Below are 20,913 nucleotides of genomic sequence, written 5' to 3' on the forward strand. Positions count from 1 at the left end.
AACTCCTTTTTCATCTTACTGGTTCCTCTCTTCTTTAGTCAAGTTGGCACAATTATTCAAGGGAAAATACTCTCGAACCCTCTCTCTGTCGCGCTACTGTTTGTGGCTTTGCCCGTGCCAATAGTAAACGTTTCAGATTACACAGACTTGATCCTCTTGATGAGATTTGCCTTTTATCTTTTATTTTGTAGGCACAGTTGACATCCTGGAATAGTCAATTTAATAGTCTATGAATACGCTATTGAATAGGATAAGAATATCTTTTGACATTTTTGCATTTTAAAGCACTTTGGTTCCATTTTGGGTGCATATCTTCGTCTTTCACAGAAGTAGAATTGAAAGAAGGCTTTCCACGGTGAGGGTGGAATTACATATTTTACGTTGGCATCAAAGCTCTTGATATTTTGAGGAGTACAATTATTTGATTTGTTGGGTAATATTAGCTTCCTGGTGAAATGTCTTAAATTATATCCTGAATTGTAGAAGTTTGTGTAAGGATTCAAATCTTTGGGTGGTATGCAATGAAAATATCAAAATAAAGTAAAACTAATTTTTTTTCTATGCCTTTGCTTTGTTCTTTGGAAAACTAGCCTGCTTGGTATGCCTCATAAGGGGTAGCTCATAACAAAATACTTAATTCCCATTATCAGAGTTTATAGGAAATTAGAAACTAGTAAAGTCAGAGTTCACTCAGTAATATTTGAAAGATGGTCAAAAGTGAAAAGTTAGTATTTATATCCGAAAGTAAAATCCTTGGGAGTTTTTTCTTTAACTTAAAAAAAATTTCAGTAAGAATGCATAGGAAAAAAAAATAAAGTGATATTCTGAAATGTTATGGGTGATTATTTTTAATTTTCCAAATTTTCTACAAGGGGCATGAATTTCTTTTGGAATCAGAAAACTAATAAGTATTAGAGGGAATATTGAGATAGTATGATAATTTGATTCTTATTACTATATACTGTGGATAAATGAAATGTATTAAAAAAATTTGAAGCTAGCTTTGGTTTTGCCATATAAAATGTCTCAACTACATTTAAGCAGAGATATAGAAAACTAAGAATGGCCTATAAATTTTCAGGGCTCCTCTGAAATTTGACTTCAAAAGATATATTGGTGACCCATTTTGGGACAGGTGTTTTGATGGGATTATTTTGAGCCCATGTTTCAGCTCTTCCCTGCTAGGCCTGTATGTTTTTAATTTGTAAAAAGAAAATTAAGAATTTTGTTAAGCATTCTGTGTACACCTAAGGAGATGTTCTTCTTGGATACTTTAATCAGTCTATATTTTAATATATACCATTTAAATATCGGTTTTTAAATAAAACACTCGATCCACTAAATTATTCCTTAGTATATATGTTGAAAAAATTTGACATATCCTTGTGTGTGGTTTATATTCTAAAGATGGGTCACAGAGGAGAATCACGTCCATGAATTAGAGTGAAAAGGAGCTCTTGGCCAATATAAGGCTCTTTGTCTTAATTTCAGTAACTAAAAAAAGTCAAAGTGTTTGTTAGTCACCCCGTGGTCATTCCTTGATAAATATAAATAACCGGTAAAGGCAGAAAATTTAAATTCATTTAAAAATTCACAAATAATTTTAGAAAAGTTCATTCTAGAAGTATAAGTAAGACCTAGCTAGTTAATTTGCTGGTTTTTCCAAATATGTATTGGTAGGATTTTATTCCTTATTTTTCACTTTTAAATGCATATATGTGTGCACAGAAAACAGCATACAAATCTAATTGCTATAATATTACCTTTTGAAAGCCTGGGGTATAAAACTTCATAAATAAAAGTTTCATTTTCATGGAAGGATGTATACATACAGAGAATCAGGCACAGACTGAAACATAAACTGTGGTGCCTACAAATTCCTCTTTTTTCCCACTACATGTAGTCATTTATAAATTGTTTGAGCAATTTCTAAAATGTATCTATTTTATGTTTTGCAATAAGCTATTTATAAAAAAAAAGTTATTGGCTTTAAGTTGTGCAATTTATTTATATATTTTTTATTGTAGGACTGGAAGGAAAAGTATATAAACCGTGATTATTCAAAGATTTTCACCGAAAATTTGGTTGAGCAGGTTTGTATTAATGATGATTATGAGCTGTAGACCATTTTTGCTACTTCTCCCACAAGGAAATGCTGTTGCTGTAGTACTTCAGGTAGGATGCCAGGAAAGTGAAGGAAATATTCTAGAGAGAAAATTCATAGTGTCCATCACCAGTTACACACTTTTAGCCGTCACATTGTTGAACGTGGAAATGAACAGTAATTTTAAGATCATGCCTCTTTTTAGCAAACACCCCAGTGTGAGAGCTCTCTGGAACCCCTAAAAAAGCAACCATGGAGAGATCACTGATGTAGATCCCTTTCAATGAAAGCTTGTCTTTAAAAGAAATTGAGCTCCAACAGCATTTGCTCAGAGAGGCCTTTTAAAAGATGAACTCTGTTTTAGATTAGTGTTCGACACTGTTGCTAATACCTTATTTCAGAGACTGGAAGGCGTCATCAGTTCTGAGGTGCACCACTATTTCAGGCAGCATGACAAAGAAAAAAAAACTGCTCGTTAAACTGTGACATGTTTCCTAATCACTTAGAATTTATTTTATACGTATTAAAAGCGGTTTTAGATTTATGAAGATGTAAGTTGTTGTGACATGTCCGAGCGTACTGTATACAAAATAACCATTTCTATGACAAGTCATAGTTTAAATCTTTTTAAAGATATTTTAACAAGTAAAGTACCAGCTAAGCACACACATACATGGAGACCGACGCCAAGTGAGGATAGAACATTGGCCCAAGTGTACCGCCCTCAGCCATTACGACTACATCATGATCACTGCCTGGCTGAACGCGACTCTAAGACGCATCTTGATTTCACAGATGTTAAAATGTTCGAAAAAAATAATAATAATAAAAAAGACTTAGTAACCAGTATTGTTTGTATCACAGTATGTCAATAATGTTGGGCAAATATGAAAAGGATATCTACGTGAGATCAGTGTTTGAGTGGTCTGCCCTATTCCTTTGGAAATGCTGTTTATTAATTAATAGACCCAGTATGTTATTCTTCTAATGGTGATGCCATGTTTTATAGCCTTGTCCAGATGTCTTTTGGTTCCCCATCTTTTCTGAAAAGGCCTGTGATGAATTGGTGGAAGAAATGGAGCACTATGGCCAGTGGTCCGGGGGGAAACATCATGTGAGTTGTCATTTCACATGAAGAAGTAGAAGTGTGTGGTAGGGGCAGTGGTTGGGGTAGATATTTACTGTTCAGTGGGGAGAGGTCTTTTTGCTGTACAGCTCTGAGTCCTGGACTAAATGAAACGGCTAGCCCAGGTGTCGGAAGAACTCCGTTTGAGACCTACTTCTGCCCCTGGCTCATGGTTTAATGTTCAGAAGGTCATTTAATCTGTCTAGGCCTCCGTTTCTTGTCTGTGCATGTAATTATACTGGATGGCCTCTAAAGGCCATTGTTCTGAGGCTAGAGAAAGTGAGGTAAACTCTGTTTTTGCTGTGTGATATCACTCTTCTCCAAGGCCACGTTTTATTCCCTGCATTTCCATAGGGAGTCCTGTAGTGTTTTAAAATACTAAGGCAAACGTTTTCTGACTGACTGCCAAAAGTATTTTTGTGTAGGTAAACATAGGAAGGAGGTGTAGTTCAGTTTTGAATTTATACCCAGTGTTAGAGACTTGGCAGGAAGCATTGCTGCTGGTTCAATGTGTTTCCTTTCCTCTGAGAACCCGCCAATGCCAGCTGCCTAACAATACCAAGAATTTTAGTGGAATACCCTGGAAAATTACTGCCTCTGCTCAGTTAAGGCCCCCAGCTAGCTAACTAGCTGATCAGAGATTAGAAAGTTCAAAGTATGAGGGAGAATTTGAAGTTAGCAGGCTATAGAGTAATGAAAAGCAATCATTGAAGGACTTTGGGTGCCACAAAATGGAAGGAAGGAGAATAGCAGGGAAAGCTTGTTTTTCAGCAGCAGGTAATCCAAAGGGCTGGTATGAGGAATCTGTGCACATAATGGAGCTGAGATTGTCTGAGGGTAATTATTCAAAAAACAACAACAGCTCATTTTTAGGGGGGGATGGAAAGGCTTAGAAGGTCGGTTTTATTTGCTTTACAGTCAGACCATACATATACATGAAATATAACTCGACGGCACTGGGTTACTGGGTATAAACAGGAAAAGAATCCACTGACAGCAGTACTTTGCTACATGATTGACAAAGTTGCAAAGGCATTTCAACTAAGTTCTTTTGATAGTTTTGCAACTAAAGCAGATGGCATGCCATACATAATTGAACAACTGTTGTTTTTATTGGCTGTTACGATATTGTGGTTGAAAAATACCAAGATCTTGTAAGTGGGAAGTGCATGTGGACCACACGTCATGATGTCATTAATGGTGTTTCTAGGATAGCCGTATATCTGGCGGTTATGAAAATGTCCCAACTGATGACATCCACATGAAGCAAATTGATCTGGAGAATGTGTGGCTCCATTTTATCCGGGAGTTTATTGCACCTGTTACACTGAAGGTCTTTGCAGGCTATTATACAAAGGTAGGTATCCTTTCACTTCCCCTCGGACCGCTCCCACCTGCCTCCCTGTCAGTGTTACGCAAATGTGCTTTTCTCTGTTTTACTAATAAGCAAATCCACTGGCTTACTTTGGTTTTCTAGGGATTTGCACTATTGAATTTTGTAGTAAAATACTCACCTGACAGACAACGTTCTCTCCGCCCTCATCACGACGCTTCTACATTTACCATCAACATTGCACTCAATAACGTGGGGCAAGATTTTCAGGTACTTATGACTCAGATTCATGACACTTTTGAAAAAAAGCCTTTGCCTTAGTTACTTTTTAAGATTCTGCTTAGATGGCGTACTTTGGATTTTGTCTTTGATTGAAACTTGAAAGTAATAAGCTGAATACCTTTCTTCGCTCTAACTCTTGTAGGGCGGTGGATGCAAATTTCTAAGATACAATTGCTCCATTGAGTCACCACGAAAAGGCTGGAGTTTCATGCATCCAGGGAGACTCACGCATCTGCACGAAGGGCTTCCTGTTAAAAATGGAACGCGGTACATTGCAGTGTCGTTTATCGATCCCTAAGTTATTTACTTTTCATTGAATTGGATTTTCCTTTTGGAACAGAGGACGAGCATGATCATGCCTTTGAAGTTGTGCTTGAGAAGATGAGAGGAATATTTAAATAACTTCACAGAACAACTTCACTTCGGGCCAAATGTTTGAAAAACTTTTTATATAAAAAAAAGTTCGATGTTTCTTAATGTCTGCTCTGAGCCTTAAAACACAGATGGAAGAAGGAATGAAAGAAAAAAAAAGTAAAAGCAAATATTTATTTCTATGCTGTCTTGTCTCTGAGAATAATGACAATTTTTTGAATTTGTGTTTCGGTTCATAAATTATTCAGGTACAAATGTACAAGTGACAAATGGGACTAATAATGTTTTCTTATTTAAGAAAAGCCTGGGAGAATTTTATTTATCATCATGTGGCGGGCATGTGGACAAAATAGACATGAATGAAAATTAGCAGTTCTTGAAATCGTGAAAATCCAGGACGTTAACTGAATTTGTGTGCAGTTCATTGAATGAGTACTTTTTCTGACCACCTACGCAAGCATCTTTTGCTATAGTTACTGAGAGTACAAAGGATAATGTTACAGAATGTTTTTCCTCATGAAACTTAGTATAAAACACAATTGAAGAACATATCTAGTTGAAAACATTTTTACATAGATCGTTAGATTTGTTTTTTTTAACATCTGTATTTGAAATCAAATCCTGTGTTCCTTCAGATGAATCTTTCAAGGTGGGTTATTTTAAGTAGATACTGGATTTAGGAAAGCTTCCAAGTGTTTGCCGTTTCTTATATTGTTTAAGACCAGCAAGTTCCCCTAAGTCAAAACAAAACAAAACAAAACAAAACAAAATGTAATTCTAGAAAATAGTGAGAAAAAAGAAAATTTCATTGAGATTAGTGGTATGTTTTATTTTATTTTTTTAACTTTTTAAGTACTTGAATTTCATATCAGGAAAATAAAGTTCTTGAGCCTCTTTCCTTCCCTTTTGCCCTTTGTCTGTCTTATGCTCTTTTTGGGGGGATGGGTGGGTTATTCACGTTTTTCTCTTTCCTGCATAATCTCCACTTTATCTGTCTCTCTTTATTACCTTACCTGTATCCCGCTTTTTAAAAAATTCCCCATCACAAAAACATTTGTCGACTTGATTTTTTTTATCATTTCTCTGAATGAGGTTTAAATATTCTTTAGCTACTGTTTTTAATTTAAAGGTTACACTTGAAAAAAGTTCTAAGTCATGGTGCCAACATTTATTTTTCTAACACCATGTGTTAGAAAATTAGAAAAAAAATAAAATAATTTTAAATAAGCTTCTGTGGTTTTCTTTACTGTTGGTGATTTGTCTTTAGAAGCGAATATCCGGTAAAGTAACCTGGAGGGATATTTGAATGTAACAGGCTTTTTTTTTTTTTTTTTTTTTTTGCTCAGTACATTTAATGATATCAGAACTTATCAAAACTCTTATTGTACTGTAAAATCTTCACGTTTTAAGTGTCTAAGGATTTGATTTAGTTCATTTTACGAGTGAAGAAATAAGGCGCCAAATTTGTTCAACATAGTTTTATTTATTCAGTAGTGACTGAGAGCTCTGGTGGTACAGTGGTTAAGAGCTATGGCTGCTAACCAAAAGGTTGGCCAACTGCTGCTTGGAAACCCTATGAGGCAGTTCTACTTTGTCCTATAGTGTTGCTATGAGTTGCAATCAACTCAGTGGCAATGGATTTGGTCTTGGTTTTTTGCTATGGGCTACTCACAGTCCCAGGTACTGAGTATATATATTGTGGTGAGCAAGATGTTACAGTTACTTGGAGATGAACTAGGAAATAAGGAAGTTGGGTTGTTTCTACCTCTTTTCTTTGGGATAGCCAACATAAATTCCTTTTATTCATCAGTGAGATCAAGGAAATGTTTTAGTAATCACATGTGCAAATTATATTATTATACTTCAAGAATGGTATTCAGAATACGTAACAACTGGTAATGGCATGTGACCAAACAGAACAGACTCTGGTTGTAAACGGAGGTAGAGTCTTACCAGTATAAGCCAACTTAATGTCCACTGCAGTTCAGAGGAAAGGTAACCTGCCAGATCCTGGTTCTTTTTAGCTGTGATACACATAGGTGGTTGTATGTAGTAACTTTTCATCTTGTGCCCCTTTTTCCAAAAATGGAATCAAGGCAGTCAACCAAGCATGAGCACATTTTTCTGTCTTTCCTCTTGCCTCAGATTCCACGAAATGATAGAAAATATAGATTTAAAAAGAACAAGTTATAATTAGTAAGGGAAAGCATAACATTTTTCCATAAGTAGATCAAAAAAATTGGAAGAGGTAACAGGCAGGATTGGATGGATGGAGAAAGCTGCAGTTAAAACACACTTAGCAGAGGGCTGTTATAAGAATCACTTCTGTTGTTCATTTATGGAATATTACGAAGCCTTTCAAAAGAATTAGGTAAAATCTATATATTACCAGAGATTTACCTAATCTACGTATTACCAGGAAACCCTGGTGGTGTAGTGGTTAAGAGCTACAGGCAGTTCTACTCTGTCCTACAGGGTTGCTATGAGCTGGAATTGTCTTGATGGCAATGGGCTTGGTTTTATATATTACCAACAGCCAAATATTGAGATGAGCCCAAGAGAATAAAGTCACAGCATTATTAATGATCCCATTTATGTTAAAAACAAAAATAAAGCTATATATGTCTGTAAAACCATACAGAAAAATTTCTAGAAGGGAGCACACTATAGATAGTGATATGAGATCATGGAGCCTTCTTTTTATACCTCTGTGTTATTTAAAACTTTTACTATGGCAATATATTTATTTGTTAATTTTGAAATTAAGTATAGACAATAGGTAGAATTCCCAAACTCAGTTGAATAAATGCAAGTATATTGATCTCAATAGTAATTGTGTGTGTGTCTGTGTATGTTTGTATACATTCAGTACCGAAAGGCATTAAACGCACATAGTGATGGCATTATTTTCTATTTCTTAATGTGCATACAAATCATGTGAATACTTCCCCTACTATCTACACTTTGGAGCCCTGGCAGAGCAGTGGTTAAGAGTGAGGCTGTTAACCAAAAGGTCAGCAGTTCGAATCCACCAGCCTCTTAGAAACCCTATGGGGCAATTCTCCAGTGTCCTGTGGGGTCCCTATGAGTCAGAATTGACTCAATGACAAGGAGTTTGTTTTTTTTTTGGTTTTATTGATACTTTATAGTAGTCCTGTCTATTAACCTTCCCCATTTTTTTCATCTTTGAAAAACACTAATAATTTACCTGTAGTAGTGACTACCTATGAGATCAAATACCCCTGTACAAAATAAAAATGTGGAAAAAAATAAACCTGTGAGTTTAGTGTTCCATCCTACTGACAGAATCCCTATATAGATTCCCTCACTTCTGTTTTCCTGTATGTCTATGTACTTTAAAATTTTCCTTCTTGTGAAGCTCTAAAGCCAGCCTTGTATGACATTTTTGGAACACATCACTCCTATGGAATATGGAGTAGTCTATTCAACGGATCTCTTCAAGTTCCAGAAAAGTCAAATAAAATTTTTAGTCGGAGTTGTGAGACAGTCTGTGTAAATACCTGTCTGACTAGATGTTGAACATTTGGAAAATTCATGTCTTTAGGACTTTGTGAAAGCAGCCCTTGTCAGACACTATTTTTCTGTGGTCTTTGAGGGTAGCATGCTACAGTCTTCTAGAATAAATATTAAGAAAGAGCCATTGAGAAAAATGGGAAACTTACAAAGCTATTTAATGAAAATGATTCATTTTAGACTAAAGTGAAGAGTATAATAAGTAATGAATGAGTAGAAAACTACATGTGGACATACTATAAAAAGTACTATATAGTTAAGTTCTTTCGATGAAAGAAATTAGAGAAACTGGGGAGGTGAATATATATGTTAGGGATTTGTGAACACTTTTTAAATCTTAAATCTGCCTAACAGCTTATTTTTTTTAAAGGTTAACTGTGTATTTTTGTTTTGTTCTTAATGTATAAAATTAGAAAACATTTATTTGAAAAAGTGGGTTTCTTAACTTTGCCAACAGATGTCATTGAGGTGGTGGTAGTTTGTCCTAGATAAGTAACAATCAACAGTTTGGCATGCCATTCTGTCTTCATCGAAAATGGTTGATTAAAAATATGAATTAATATTTATACCCTGAAAATTAAGAAGGAACTTCTGCCTATTTAATAATATAAAACATACAATCAACTTAAAGAATAATTAACAGATGAAATGGAAAAGATCACAAACATCAAATAATTTAAGGAAATACTGTGCATTTCAAATCACCCTAGATAAAATGATCTAGATATTACATTACAAAAAGAAAAAAAGGAAGAGCTGAGGAAGGAAATAAAATGTTTATGTAGATATACAATGGGTAATGAATTTTAACGAATCTCAGAAGTGGACAAATTAAAGCAGGTTTTTCTTTTGCTCTGCATCAGTGGTTCTATAGTTGACTAATTGAAAATAAAATAAGATTATCCTCTTAAACTTTGTTTCGTTAAATTATTTTCATTTATATTTACATAAATAGTTGTTCTTTATAAAACTTGCCAAATTGTGACATCACAGCCCCATCTTGTGGTTAATGGAGGTAGCTAATAGAGTCCCAATTTTAAACAAAAGGAAAGCACTTTACATTGCTTTTATTCATGCTTTTAAATTTTTCTTAAAGGCCGGTACAAGTAAAGGTAATATAGATTGGGTGATTGTTTTTCAGGAGTTCCTCCCCCGCCTTTTTTTTTCTTTGGTAGCACGATACAATGTTTTAGATACCTTAGACTGGGATAAGGGATCGTCAACATATTTCTGGAGCCCTGGTGGCACAGTGGTTAAGAGCTTGGCAGCTAAGCAAAACGTCTGCAGTTCAAATCCACCAGCTGCTCCTTAGAAAACCTATGGGGCAGTTCTACTCTGTCCTATAGGGTTGCTACAAGTCGGAATCGACTTGGCAACGGGTAACAGGTAGTATATTTCTAGTTAATACTGATAGCATGTTTCTTTTCCATTCTTTAACTGTTTCGCAAGCTGCTAATCTATCTATACCCAAAACAAAACAAAACCCATTGCTGTGAACTCTATTCCCACTCATAGTGAGCCTATAGGACAGAGTAGAACTGCCCCATAGAGTTTCCAAGGAATGGCTGGTGGATTATGAACTACAGACCTTTTGGTTATCAGCCAAACTCTTTAAGCACTGTGCCATCAGAGCTCCAGTCTGTCTATATTCAGTAGCAAATATGTGACTGGATGAATAATAAAATCAGTGTAGAAGTGGTCAGACTCAGTTACAAAGGATACAGTAATTGAGTAGACAAAATAACTTACACAATATTAGAAGAACAGTTCCAGGGTCCTATTGTAAACATGAACATATTTATAATTGCCAGTTACAGGGCAAGGTAAAGTTCAATCTGTCTTCTTTTTTCTTCTTAGTCAGAACTGGGCTGGTAAGTACAACAATGGGATTAAGACTGCTGCAGTGCAGAAATTTGGTGATTCAGACAAGCTGTGAAAGTAATCATTTGTTCAGGCTTTGAGGATTAATGAGATTTGTTCATGCCGAAGTTTTTGAGAAGAGCCACATAAAGGTTGTTCTAGTTCATGCCAGCTCCTGCGTATTTAGATGCTGACCTCACATCCTTCCTGGTCTCTCTTCCCCTCCTTTGGATCACCTCTTGCCCTGGCTACTTGACGTAATTCAGGGGCTCCTCAGCTAAATCTAGAGCAGCTTTATTCATTTTCATATTGTCCCAGGACAGCTTCTCCATTGATCTTCTATGAGCCATGAGGAGAGGAAATTAAAAAAAAAAAAAAAGTATTATTCCTAAATATTCTGGGGTCTTGTGATAGCTAGTTTCCAAAGAAGGCCCTCAATGAACGCTGCTTCCCAGGATTCATACCCTTGTGTAGCTTCTGTCCACAGTGAATCTCAGTGAGTGCTCTGTAACTGATAGAAGCATTAGAAGTGACTGCATGACTTGTCAGTTGAGTCTCCAGAGGCCTTGTAGCTTTGATCTCTTGGAACATTCACTCATAGGGCGCTCTAGAAACCAGGTCCCTTACTCTCAGAACCCTTTGCCACACGGAAGGGCCATGTGCAATAGCTTCCACATCAGCTGTCACCAAGCAAGTGGATTATTTGGACATCAGCCTAGTGGAATCTTCAGCCCCAATCAACATCTGGCTGCAACCACGTGTGAAACCTCAAGCAAGAACCACCTAGCTGAGCCCAGTTATACCACAGAGCCATGAGAGACAATGATTACTTACTGTTGTAAGCCACAAAGATTCAGTATGTTTTGACACACGGCAATAGATAACTAAACCCATTGCCTGCAAGTCAATTCCAACTCATGGCGACCTTATAGGACAGAGTAGAACTGCCCCATAGGGTTTCCAAGGAGCAGCTGGTGGATTTGAACTGCCAACCTTTTGGTTAGCAGCCATAGCTCTTAACCACTGCACCACCAGGGTTCCAATCAATACTAGAAGAGGACAATTGCCTATACTGCCTCTCTAAAAAGCTCTTCTTCTCTGAGCACTTGTCACAGTGGGTTGTTTATTTACTGTACTTTCTCCTTATTTAGGCCATGAGCTTCTTGAGGACTTGGGCTGGGCCTCATTTAGTCTTTTTAGTTCTAGAGTTTTCACAGCTTGGTTCATAGGTATCATGTGTGAATGCAAATGGGAGGTGATTTTATGTGTGAGATTTTGTTGTATTTGACTCAAAATGTTTCCTGAGGGGAAAGAGGAGTTTTGAATTTAACATGTAGACTAAAATTGAAGATAAATCAATGTATACTTTGGTTATAATGTGTGAGATAAAGACTTCAGAAATACTGTACAGTTTGTTCCTAAATAAAGGGGTAGCTACAATATTATACTAGGATAGTGGAGGACCGGGCATTCTTTTGTTCTGTTGTAAAGTAGAGGCTTAGTGAAAAAGAGGAAGACCCTCAACGAGATGGATCGACACAGTGGCTGCAACAATGGGCTCGAGCATGATGATTGTGAGGATGGCACAGGACTGGGCAGTGTATCGTTCTGTTGTGCACAGGGTCACTTTGAGTCGGAACCTTCTCGACGGTACCTAACAACGACAATACTAGGTGTAGGTGGCCCCAAGTTGGATAGTGTGATGTAATGTTACAAAAAGCAACTGTTATCAGCGTTACCCTCAGCAGCCTGGACCACAGGATGGGGACAGGAAATGGTCAGTTTATAAGTAACCTGTTTAGTGGCTGTATGTGTATTAGACTGTCAATAAATATTTTGAAATGAATGAATTTGGTTTTATACATCTTAAAACAGTTGGTAGTAAAGTAATTTAAAAACATTAACATATATACATACACTGATTAAAGTACTCTGTTTTATTCTCAAACTTTAAACAACAAAAATTTCTAGACAGAAATATATAAAAACAGTGGATTTTCAAATGCCAAGGAGAGTGTGACTGTGAAGCATACTTTTAACAGAACTGCTGTTGTTGCTATGGTTAAAAAAAAAAAGATTGCATAATCGCTAGGTGTGGTTTGTTGACTTTTACCAAGGTTTGTTTTAACATCTATTTAGTATGGTCCTAGAAATAGTGGGGTAAATAATGGAATTAAAAATTTATAGTTTCAGAAGTATAGACCTGTATGAGTCTGTTCGAAAAATGAATTGTTTGGGGGAGGTATAATGAGTGAAATAAAAAAAAAACAGCACTTAGAAACTTTCTTGACTACACGGAAATAACAATTTGGAAAAAAAAATAATACAGTCGGGAAGTAGTGCTTTGTACAAAATCGAGATCTTTTTAAATTTTTTAAATTTGCAAAGGGTCTGGCCAATATAAGAAGACATTTAAAAGGTAACAGCGAATTCAAGAGTGTAAAATAATACAAAAGACTTAAGAGAGAGAGCAAGGGATTCAGGCCTTATAGTAAATCTAATCTTATTTCACAGTAAGTATGTGAGGAATGAACACAAACCCACATCTAACTGGCCATTCATTAGAGGAGTTATATTTGCTAATTTGGGACATTTGATTCAACCTCGAGATTTGAGATTATTCTATTATTTTTGGATAACAGCTGTCTGAACTGTTTCAGGCTGTTTCATCCCACAACAGACTTTCTGGCAAATACTTAGTGCAATGTTACACCATTTTTCTTAAGATCTAAAATAAAGATAGAACCAGGATTGCAGAATATGTACTTGTCTATGTGGCATAATAAACCAATATCTGCTTGCAGCCTAGAGTATTAATCTTCGATGATGGTTTACTTTGTGACAGTTACGTTTACTGGTCCCTGAATATCCATGTGCTCTCCCAGACTCCCCTCCCACTCATAGGTGGGTGGGGCCATGCTACTTTTCTTGGCCAGTGGCTTGGTGAGTAGAAGTAATGTGAATCATTTCCAAGGCCAACACGTAAGAGTCTGTTGTAGTGACCCTTGATGTGTATACTGAGATGGCCAGATCTCTGAGTCACTTTTTCAGAGAAAATTGTCCTTAAGAGCTGTGACCCACGACAGATGTGTGTGAGAGAGAAATAAAGCTGCAAACGATAAGCCACTGAGGTTTCACGGCTTATTACTGCAACATAGATTGTTTTAACCTAATGCATGAATTGGAAACCCTGGCTGAAAAATTTCATGGTCAGTGGCACAGTGGTTAAGAGCTACGGCTGCTAACCGCAAGGTTGGCGGCTTGAATCCACTAGCCACTCCTTAGAAACCCTATGGGACAGTTCTACCCTGTCCTGTAGGGTTGATAGGAGTCGGAATTGACCAAAAACCTGGCAACAGGTTTGGTTTTTGGTCAATAGCAACTAACGACAACAACAATGAAAGAATTGAGGGCAGTGTTTGCTCAGTGGTAGAATTCTTACCTTCCATGAGGGAGACCCCTGGTTCCATTTCTGGCCAATGGACTTCAAGCGCAGCCACCAATTGTCTGTCAGTGGAGTTTTGCAAGTTGCTATGATGCTGAACACGTTTCAGCGGAGCTTCCAGACTAAGAAGAAAGGGTTAGTGGTCTACTTCCAAAAATTAGTCAATGAAAACCCTAAGATCACAATGGTCCAATGCCTTTGTGCCTGGGGTCACCAGGAGTTGGGCCAGACTTGACAGCAGCTAACAACAACCACAACAATAATACAAGAATCAGAGGGCAGTGGTAATTCAGCAGTAGAGTTCTCACCTTCTATGTTTGATTCCTGGCCAATCCGCCTCAGCGCAGTCACCATCTTTTGTCAGTGGTGGGTTGCACATTGCTATGATGCTGAACCCTGGTGCACAATGGTTAGGCACTCACCTGCTAACCGAAATGTTGGCAGTTCAAACCCACCAGCCACTCTGCAGGAGAAAAGGCCTGCCGATCTGTTCCCGTCAAGGTTACAGCATAGGAAACCCCATGGGACAGTTCTACTCTGTCATATAGGGTCCCTATGAGTCTGAATTGACTTGATGGCTGGCACACCACAGCAACAAGAGCACGATGTTGAACAGGTTGAGCATCTAGATTAAGACAGACTAGGAGAAAGGACTGGCCATCTACTTGCAAAAATCACCCAGTGAAAATGCTGTGGATCTGATCCCCTTGTGCCTGAGGTCACTATGAGTAGGAGGCTGACTAGACAGCAGCTAACAACAACACAAGAGTCACTTGGATTAGAAAAAGATATATATTTAGAGGAAATGGATTTATGTTTGATTAATTTTTAAATAAGAAAAAGCTAGAGTTATTACAGGGCTTAGCAATTTATATTTGTGTTATCTGAGAATCTCGGGATTGAAAGTGGTCTTAAAAGCTAGGTAGTACAGTCTGTGTCGTAAACAAAACACACAAACAAAAAAGAACAAATCCATTTCAGTCAAGTTGATTCTGACTCACGGTGACCCTATAGGACAGAGTAGAACTGACCTATAGGGTTTCCAAGGATTCCAGCTGCTCACCTTCTGGTTAGCAGCCAAGCTCTTAACCACTGCACCACCAGGGCTCCATCCCTGTCCTACTAACCCTAAGCAATGATGACCATCTGGACTCCGCTTGAAAACTTCCTTTCGTGAATGTTGATTAGGTGACTCACATGCCCATCAATACACCTGAAATTATAAACATGACTTAGACATCACCCTTGTGTTATAATCCAGGGATCGGCAGTTCGCTGCATCCTGACACAGAAACATGTTTCTTTTTTACTGTGCTGAAATCTGTCTTTGTAACATCTATCTAAAATTTACATTTCTCCAATTGCAAATGTTACGAAAAAAAAAAATGAATGCCTTTTCATAAGGCTAGTCTTCCAAATATTTACCAGGAGTAACCACCACCATTCCCTCTATACCCACTGTGCTTCTCCCTACTATCTTGTCCAGCTTTCTTCACTTGACCAGTTTCGTCACTGGTCCTTGTAAGACCACCTTCGGAGGCTCCTTGCTGCTGAGTGGAGCTTGCTGATTTTACCAAGCATGGCTTAAGTACTGTCCTCTACACTTGTACTGGTTTGTCATGTGCTCATGTAAAAAAAAGAAAAAAAACTTTTTTTTTTATTCATGAAAGTGTGGTGCCTGTATTCAAATCCATTATGTCACCTAAGTTGTAAGTGGTATAGAAACAAAGAGAAGAGTTACTTATGTACTAGACTTTTCAAAATATAATATCAAATTACTTTTGGTGGGGGGTTAAGAAAACCCATTGCCATTGAGTCGATTCTGACTCTTAGTGACCCTCTAGGACAGAGTAGAACTGCCCCATAGGGTTTTCAAGGAGCAGCTGGTGGATTTAAACTGCCAACCTCTTGGTTAGCAGCCAAGCTCTTAACCACTGTGCCATCAGGGCTCCTTTGATGGGAGGTAGGGAACCATATTACTTAACTGTAAATTGCCAGCAGTGTAATATATATATTTATATATACATAAAAACCAAACCCACTGCCATTGAGTTGATTCCAACTCATAGCGACCCTATAGGACAGAGTAGAACTGCCCCGTAGAGTTTCCAAGGAGTGCCCGGCAGATTCAAACTGCCGACCTTCTAGTTAGCAGCTGTAGCACTTAACCACTACACCACCAAGGTTTCTATATTTATAAATATACTTATTTGCAGTTAAATGAAACAGAATTTTGAAGTTTCGGAGTGCTTTAGACATGAGATAGTTTAGAGGTTCTCTCAGTCTTGGCTTCACATTAGAATCATCTGGGAGCTTTTAAAAACATTTACTGCTGTTTCCATTCCCTCTACCCCAGACCTATTAAAATCAGTTGTCTGGGGGTGGGGTCTGGCTATCAGTTATTTTTAAAAGCTCCCGATGTGCTTCTAATGTGCAGCAAAGGTTGGGAGATCTGATGGAGCTCAGCCCTTGAAGGTGAGTGATTGTTTCTTTTACTACACAACACTTCCAGGCTTGCCTTACTGCCTAAGGATTTTCAGCTAATTAACGGAGTCGTGTTAACTGAAAACTGCCTAATCAATCATTAAATGCCAATCTCAGTAAAATCTATAACTCAACTTTCTCTATTGAGAGACAAAAATAAAGACCAAGGAGATCATGCTAGACCTAGGAAAATTCGCACAAACTAAAACCAGCTCAGGCTTGCAGAAGGCAACCTTGGTTCCAGCCGATGGTCTCAGCGGACTCACTAATGCGCTTCTTCTGTTTAAGCTCTGAAAGCAACAGGGCACAGTTTGAGAAATTTCAGGAAGCTTTCAGTTTATTTATACACTGAGAGAGAAAGGTCATCTAGCCCAGCTTCTTTCCTATGTCCATGACAGGTCACTTGGGCTCTTCTCGTTCTGCAGATGGTCCATCTGTGGTTGAAAAGCTTGTTGTCAGAATGCATTTCCTTATGTCAAGCTGATGTCAGTTGCCCTTCTAACTCCTTGTTGGCTCGAGTTTTGCCTCCTGGATGAACAGAGGCTGAGTTGAATGCCTTTTCCATGTGGTGGTGCTACAAAGGGATTGTCATTTTCCTGTCTGCTCTCCAACTTTTCAGGCTTCCACAACCATCTCATCATCCTGTCCTCCGTGACTCCCTGCTTCTCTCTCCTTTGTCAACATCACTCTTCATGCGGGTCACCTAGAATAGGAGACAGAACCACCTGCCTACTGCAGTGGCTCTGGTTGCCTCCTTTGGTCTGGAAACTGTACTTTTAGAAATAAAGCCTACATTGTTTTAAAAGAAAACACCAGATCAGTGGTTTTCAAACCAGCCTGCACAATAAAGTCACCTGGGGGACTTTTAAAAAATAGTGATGCCCACACTCTGGCCCAGACCAATAAAACCAGAACCTCTGAGTGTAGGATGCAGATGGAGGTATTATTAAGGTGCTGCGGTGTTTCTAAATGTGCAGCCAAAAGAGGTTTGTTCTGAAATCAGGTTTCTCTCCCCCGTACATAAATGCATTCTTCTGTTTGAATGTAAATATCAGGCTTTTGCTTCGCTCCAGTTTAATTATCTCTGATAATAGTACCCCCATCATCTGCAAATGCAGTTTTTTAGGTCTGTTTTTAACAAGGTTTAAATATTTAAATTATTATTTATGTCCATAAAATGTTTGGAAAAATCTGGAAAGGATTTTTTAAAAGTATGAATATTCATGTGAATTTCGTTTTTATATTTCTTGTCTCATCAGGTTTATACATAAATAATTTGGTTAACATGTAAAATAAACAAAAAAAGCAACCTGTTGTCATCAAGGCGATTCTGACTCGTAGCAAACCTACAGGCCAGGGAAGTAGGCTGCCGTATCGTTCTCCCACAGAGCACCCGGTGGGTTCAAACTGCCAACCTTTCAGTTAGCAGCCAAGTGCTTAATCACTGCACCACCAGGGGGTTAACATGTACCGTATGTTAAAGTATGTAAGATCATACTCTGAACAAACTTAAGATGGTCATTGATAGCAAATGACATAGCAGAGCAAACAAAGGATATAAGAATGTTTTTCCAAATTCGGGCTCTTTCCAAATAAAACAAGTGTTAAGGCTATGCTATTTGCCTTTTTATTTAAAACACTGGGGTTTAAGGCATAAGTAAAATAAACTACTTTGTTCCTTTGACTTTTGATATCTTTCAGCTGCTAAAAGCAGGGTTGTTTCAGAAAGTTTAAAAGCAGAAAGCTTTCAGGCCCCCACATCTGAAATTAATCAGAGTTAATAGGAATGACTGCAATGATTTAACTCTGTGCCTATAGGTCATTTGGCAAAGACATGTTTTTATTCAAAATTGTTAATATCCCTGAGTTTTATAGTACAGAAATCAGAATTCCATGAAAACCCATCCAGAGCTGTTAACCAAGGTCTATTTTGAGTGTATGAATGAGCCTTGCTTAAAAAAAAAAAAAAAAAATTAATCAACTAACAAATGTTATTGGCTATTTATTTGAAAGGCAAAGAACAACCTTCCTGTATCCCCCAATAAACCAAATCAAACCCACTTCCGTCGAGTTGATTCCAACTCGCAGTGACCCTATAGGACAGAGTAGAACTGCCCGATAGAGTTTCCAAGGAGCGCCTGGCGGATTTGAACTGCCGACCTCTTGGTTAGCAGCCGTAGCACTTATACACTATGCCACCAGGGTTTCCATCCCCCAATATTCTTGTTAAATTGAGTACACAGTTTTGAAGGCACTAGTTTATAGTAATCCATTTTGTATGGCTGTGGCACAGTTTTTGTTTTGTTGTCGTTCACTTACTTAATAAAAGACATTTGGGTTGTTTCCAGTTTGAGGCATTTATGTTTAAAACTTCTGTAAACATTCATGTACATGTTTTTATGTGGCCATAAATTTTCATTTCTCTAGAGTAACTACCTAAGATTGGGGTTGCTGGGTCCTATGGTAAGTGTGTGATAAATTTATGGTTGGAGAATATGCTTTGTATGATTTCATTCATTGAAATTAGTTAAGGTTTATGCTATGACCCATGATGTGGTCTATGGAGGTGAATGTTCCATGTGCACATGAAAAGAACGGGTGTTCTGCTGTTGTTGGGTGGAGGGTTCTAGAAACGCTAACCATTTGATGGTGTTGTTCAGTAATATATTCCTGCTAATTTTTTGTCTACTGGTTTTATTGATTACTGAGAGAGGAGTACTGAAGTCTCCAAGTATAACTGTAGACTAAAACATTTCTCTTGTCAATTCTAATAGTTTCTGCTTCATGTATCTTGTAACTCTGCTGTTAGGTGCTGTCATGGATTGAACTGTGTCCCCCTAAATATGTATATCAGTTTGGCTAGGCCATGATTCCCAGTGTGGTGTGATTGTCCACCATTTTGTCATCTGATATGATTTTCCTATGTGTTATAAATCCTACCTCTATGATGTTGGTGAGATGTGATTAGTGGCAGTCATGTTAATGAGGCAGGACTCAATCTACAAGATTGGATTGTGTCTTGAGCTGATCTCTTTTGAGATATAAAAGAGATAAGTGAACAGAGAGACATGGGGACTTCACACCATCAACAAAGCAGTGCTAGGAACAGAGCGTGTCCTTTGGACCTGGGGCTTCTGTGTAGAGAAGCTCCTAGACCAAGGGAAGACTGATGACAAGGGCCTTTCTCCAGATCCTATGGAGAGAAAAAGCCTTTCCCTGGAGCTGGTGTCCTGAACTTGGACTTCCAGCCTACTAGACTGTAAGAGAATAAATTTAGCTTTGTTAAAGCCATCCAGTTGTGGTATTTCTGTTACAGCAGCACTAGATAACTAAAACAGGTGCATACATTTAACACCATTACATATTCTTATGGTATTGACCATATTATCATTATGTAATGTGCCTTTTTATTGCTGGTAATTCTCCTTGTCCTGAAGTTTACTTTCTCTGATGATAATAATGTAATCATTCCTGTTTTCTTTTGATTACTGTTTATATGTTATAGACTTTGTCATACTTTTCCTTTTTATCTACCTATATCATTATATTTAAAGTGGGTTTCCTACAGACCACATGTATCTATTTTTCCCCAATCTGTCCCTCTGTCTTTTAATTGGTATAGACTATTTAAAGTTATGTTTAGACTTAGTTCTACCATTTTATTCTATTTTATTTTTCTTTTTGTTTCTGCCTCTCTTTATTCCACTGTTTGTGCCTTCTTTAGGATTATTTGAATTTTTTTTTTAGTATTCCACTTTAACCAATTTTTAAAAATATATCTGTATATTTTTCCAGTGTTTGATCTAAGGATTACAATATACATACTTAGCTTTTCACAGTCTGCTTAGAATTAATATTTTACAGCTTTTAGTGGAATGTAGAAACCACATCCCCCTTTGTGCTATAGTTGTAATATTTATTAACTCTCTGTACATTGTATATTCCACCAGACAATGTTATATTTTTTTTCAACCATTATATTTTAAAGAACTTAGTAGAAAAGCAGTTTATTATATTTACACAGATTTTTACCATTTGTGTTGCTCTTCCTTCATTTCTGAAGTTCAAAGTTTCTCTCTGGTGTCTTTTGCCACTGCATGAAGAAATTCTAGTAGCATTTCTTTTCCAGCAAGTCAACTGGTGATGAAGTTTTTTAGTTTTAATTCATCTGAGAATGTTTATTTCACCTTCATTTGTAGAGAACATTTTCACTGAATATAGAATTCTAGGTTGGGAGTTATTTTCTTTCAGCACTGCACTCCCCCCCACCCCCACTGCCTTCTTTCTGATGAGAACTCTCCAATTATATGCATAGTTGTCCCTCTATATGTAATGTGTTTTTTTCCTCTGGCTGCTTTCAGGATTTTGTCTTT

At 37.5% G+C, this 20,913-nt stretch overlaps 1 protein-coding gene across 2 annotated transcripts in view; it reads left to right on the forward strand.

Moving 5' to 3' along the window:
* PLOD2 (procollagen-lysine,2-oxoglutarate 5-dioxygenase 2) overlaps positions 1 to 8,942 on the forward strand; it is a 98,828-nt gene extending 89,886 nt beyond the window's left edge. For both annotated transcript variants that reach the window (XM_049867210.1, XM_049867211.1), the window contains 5 exons: positions 2,028 to 2,093; positions 3,114 to 3,218; positions 4,441 to 4,587; positions 4,708 to 4,833; positions 4,988 to 8,942. In XM_049867210.1, coding sequence (XP_049723167.1) covers positions 2,028 to 2,093; positions 3,114 to 3,218; positions 4,441 to 4,587; positions 4,708 to 4,833; positions 4,988 to 5,143 — 600 coding nt within the window. In that variant the 3' untranslated portion in view covers positions 5,144 to 8,942. The remainder of the gene's footprint in view (positions 1 to 2,027; positions 2,094 to 3,113; positions 3,219 to 4,440; positions 4,588 to 4,707; positions 4,834 to 4,987) is intronic.
* Positions 8,943 to 20,913: the final 11,971 nt, after the last annotated feature.

Source organism: Elephas maximus, chromosome 23 (assembly GCF_024166365.1).
Source record: "Elephas maximus indicus isolate mEleMax1 chromosome 23, mEleMax1 primary haplotype, whole genome shotgun sequence".
NCBI classification, from domain to species: Eukaryota; Metazoa; Chordata; class Mammalia; order Proboscidea; family Elephantidae; genus Elephas; species Elephas maximus.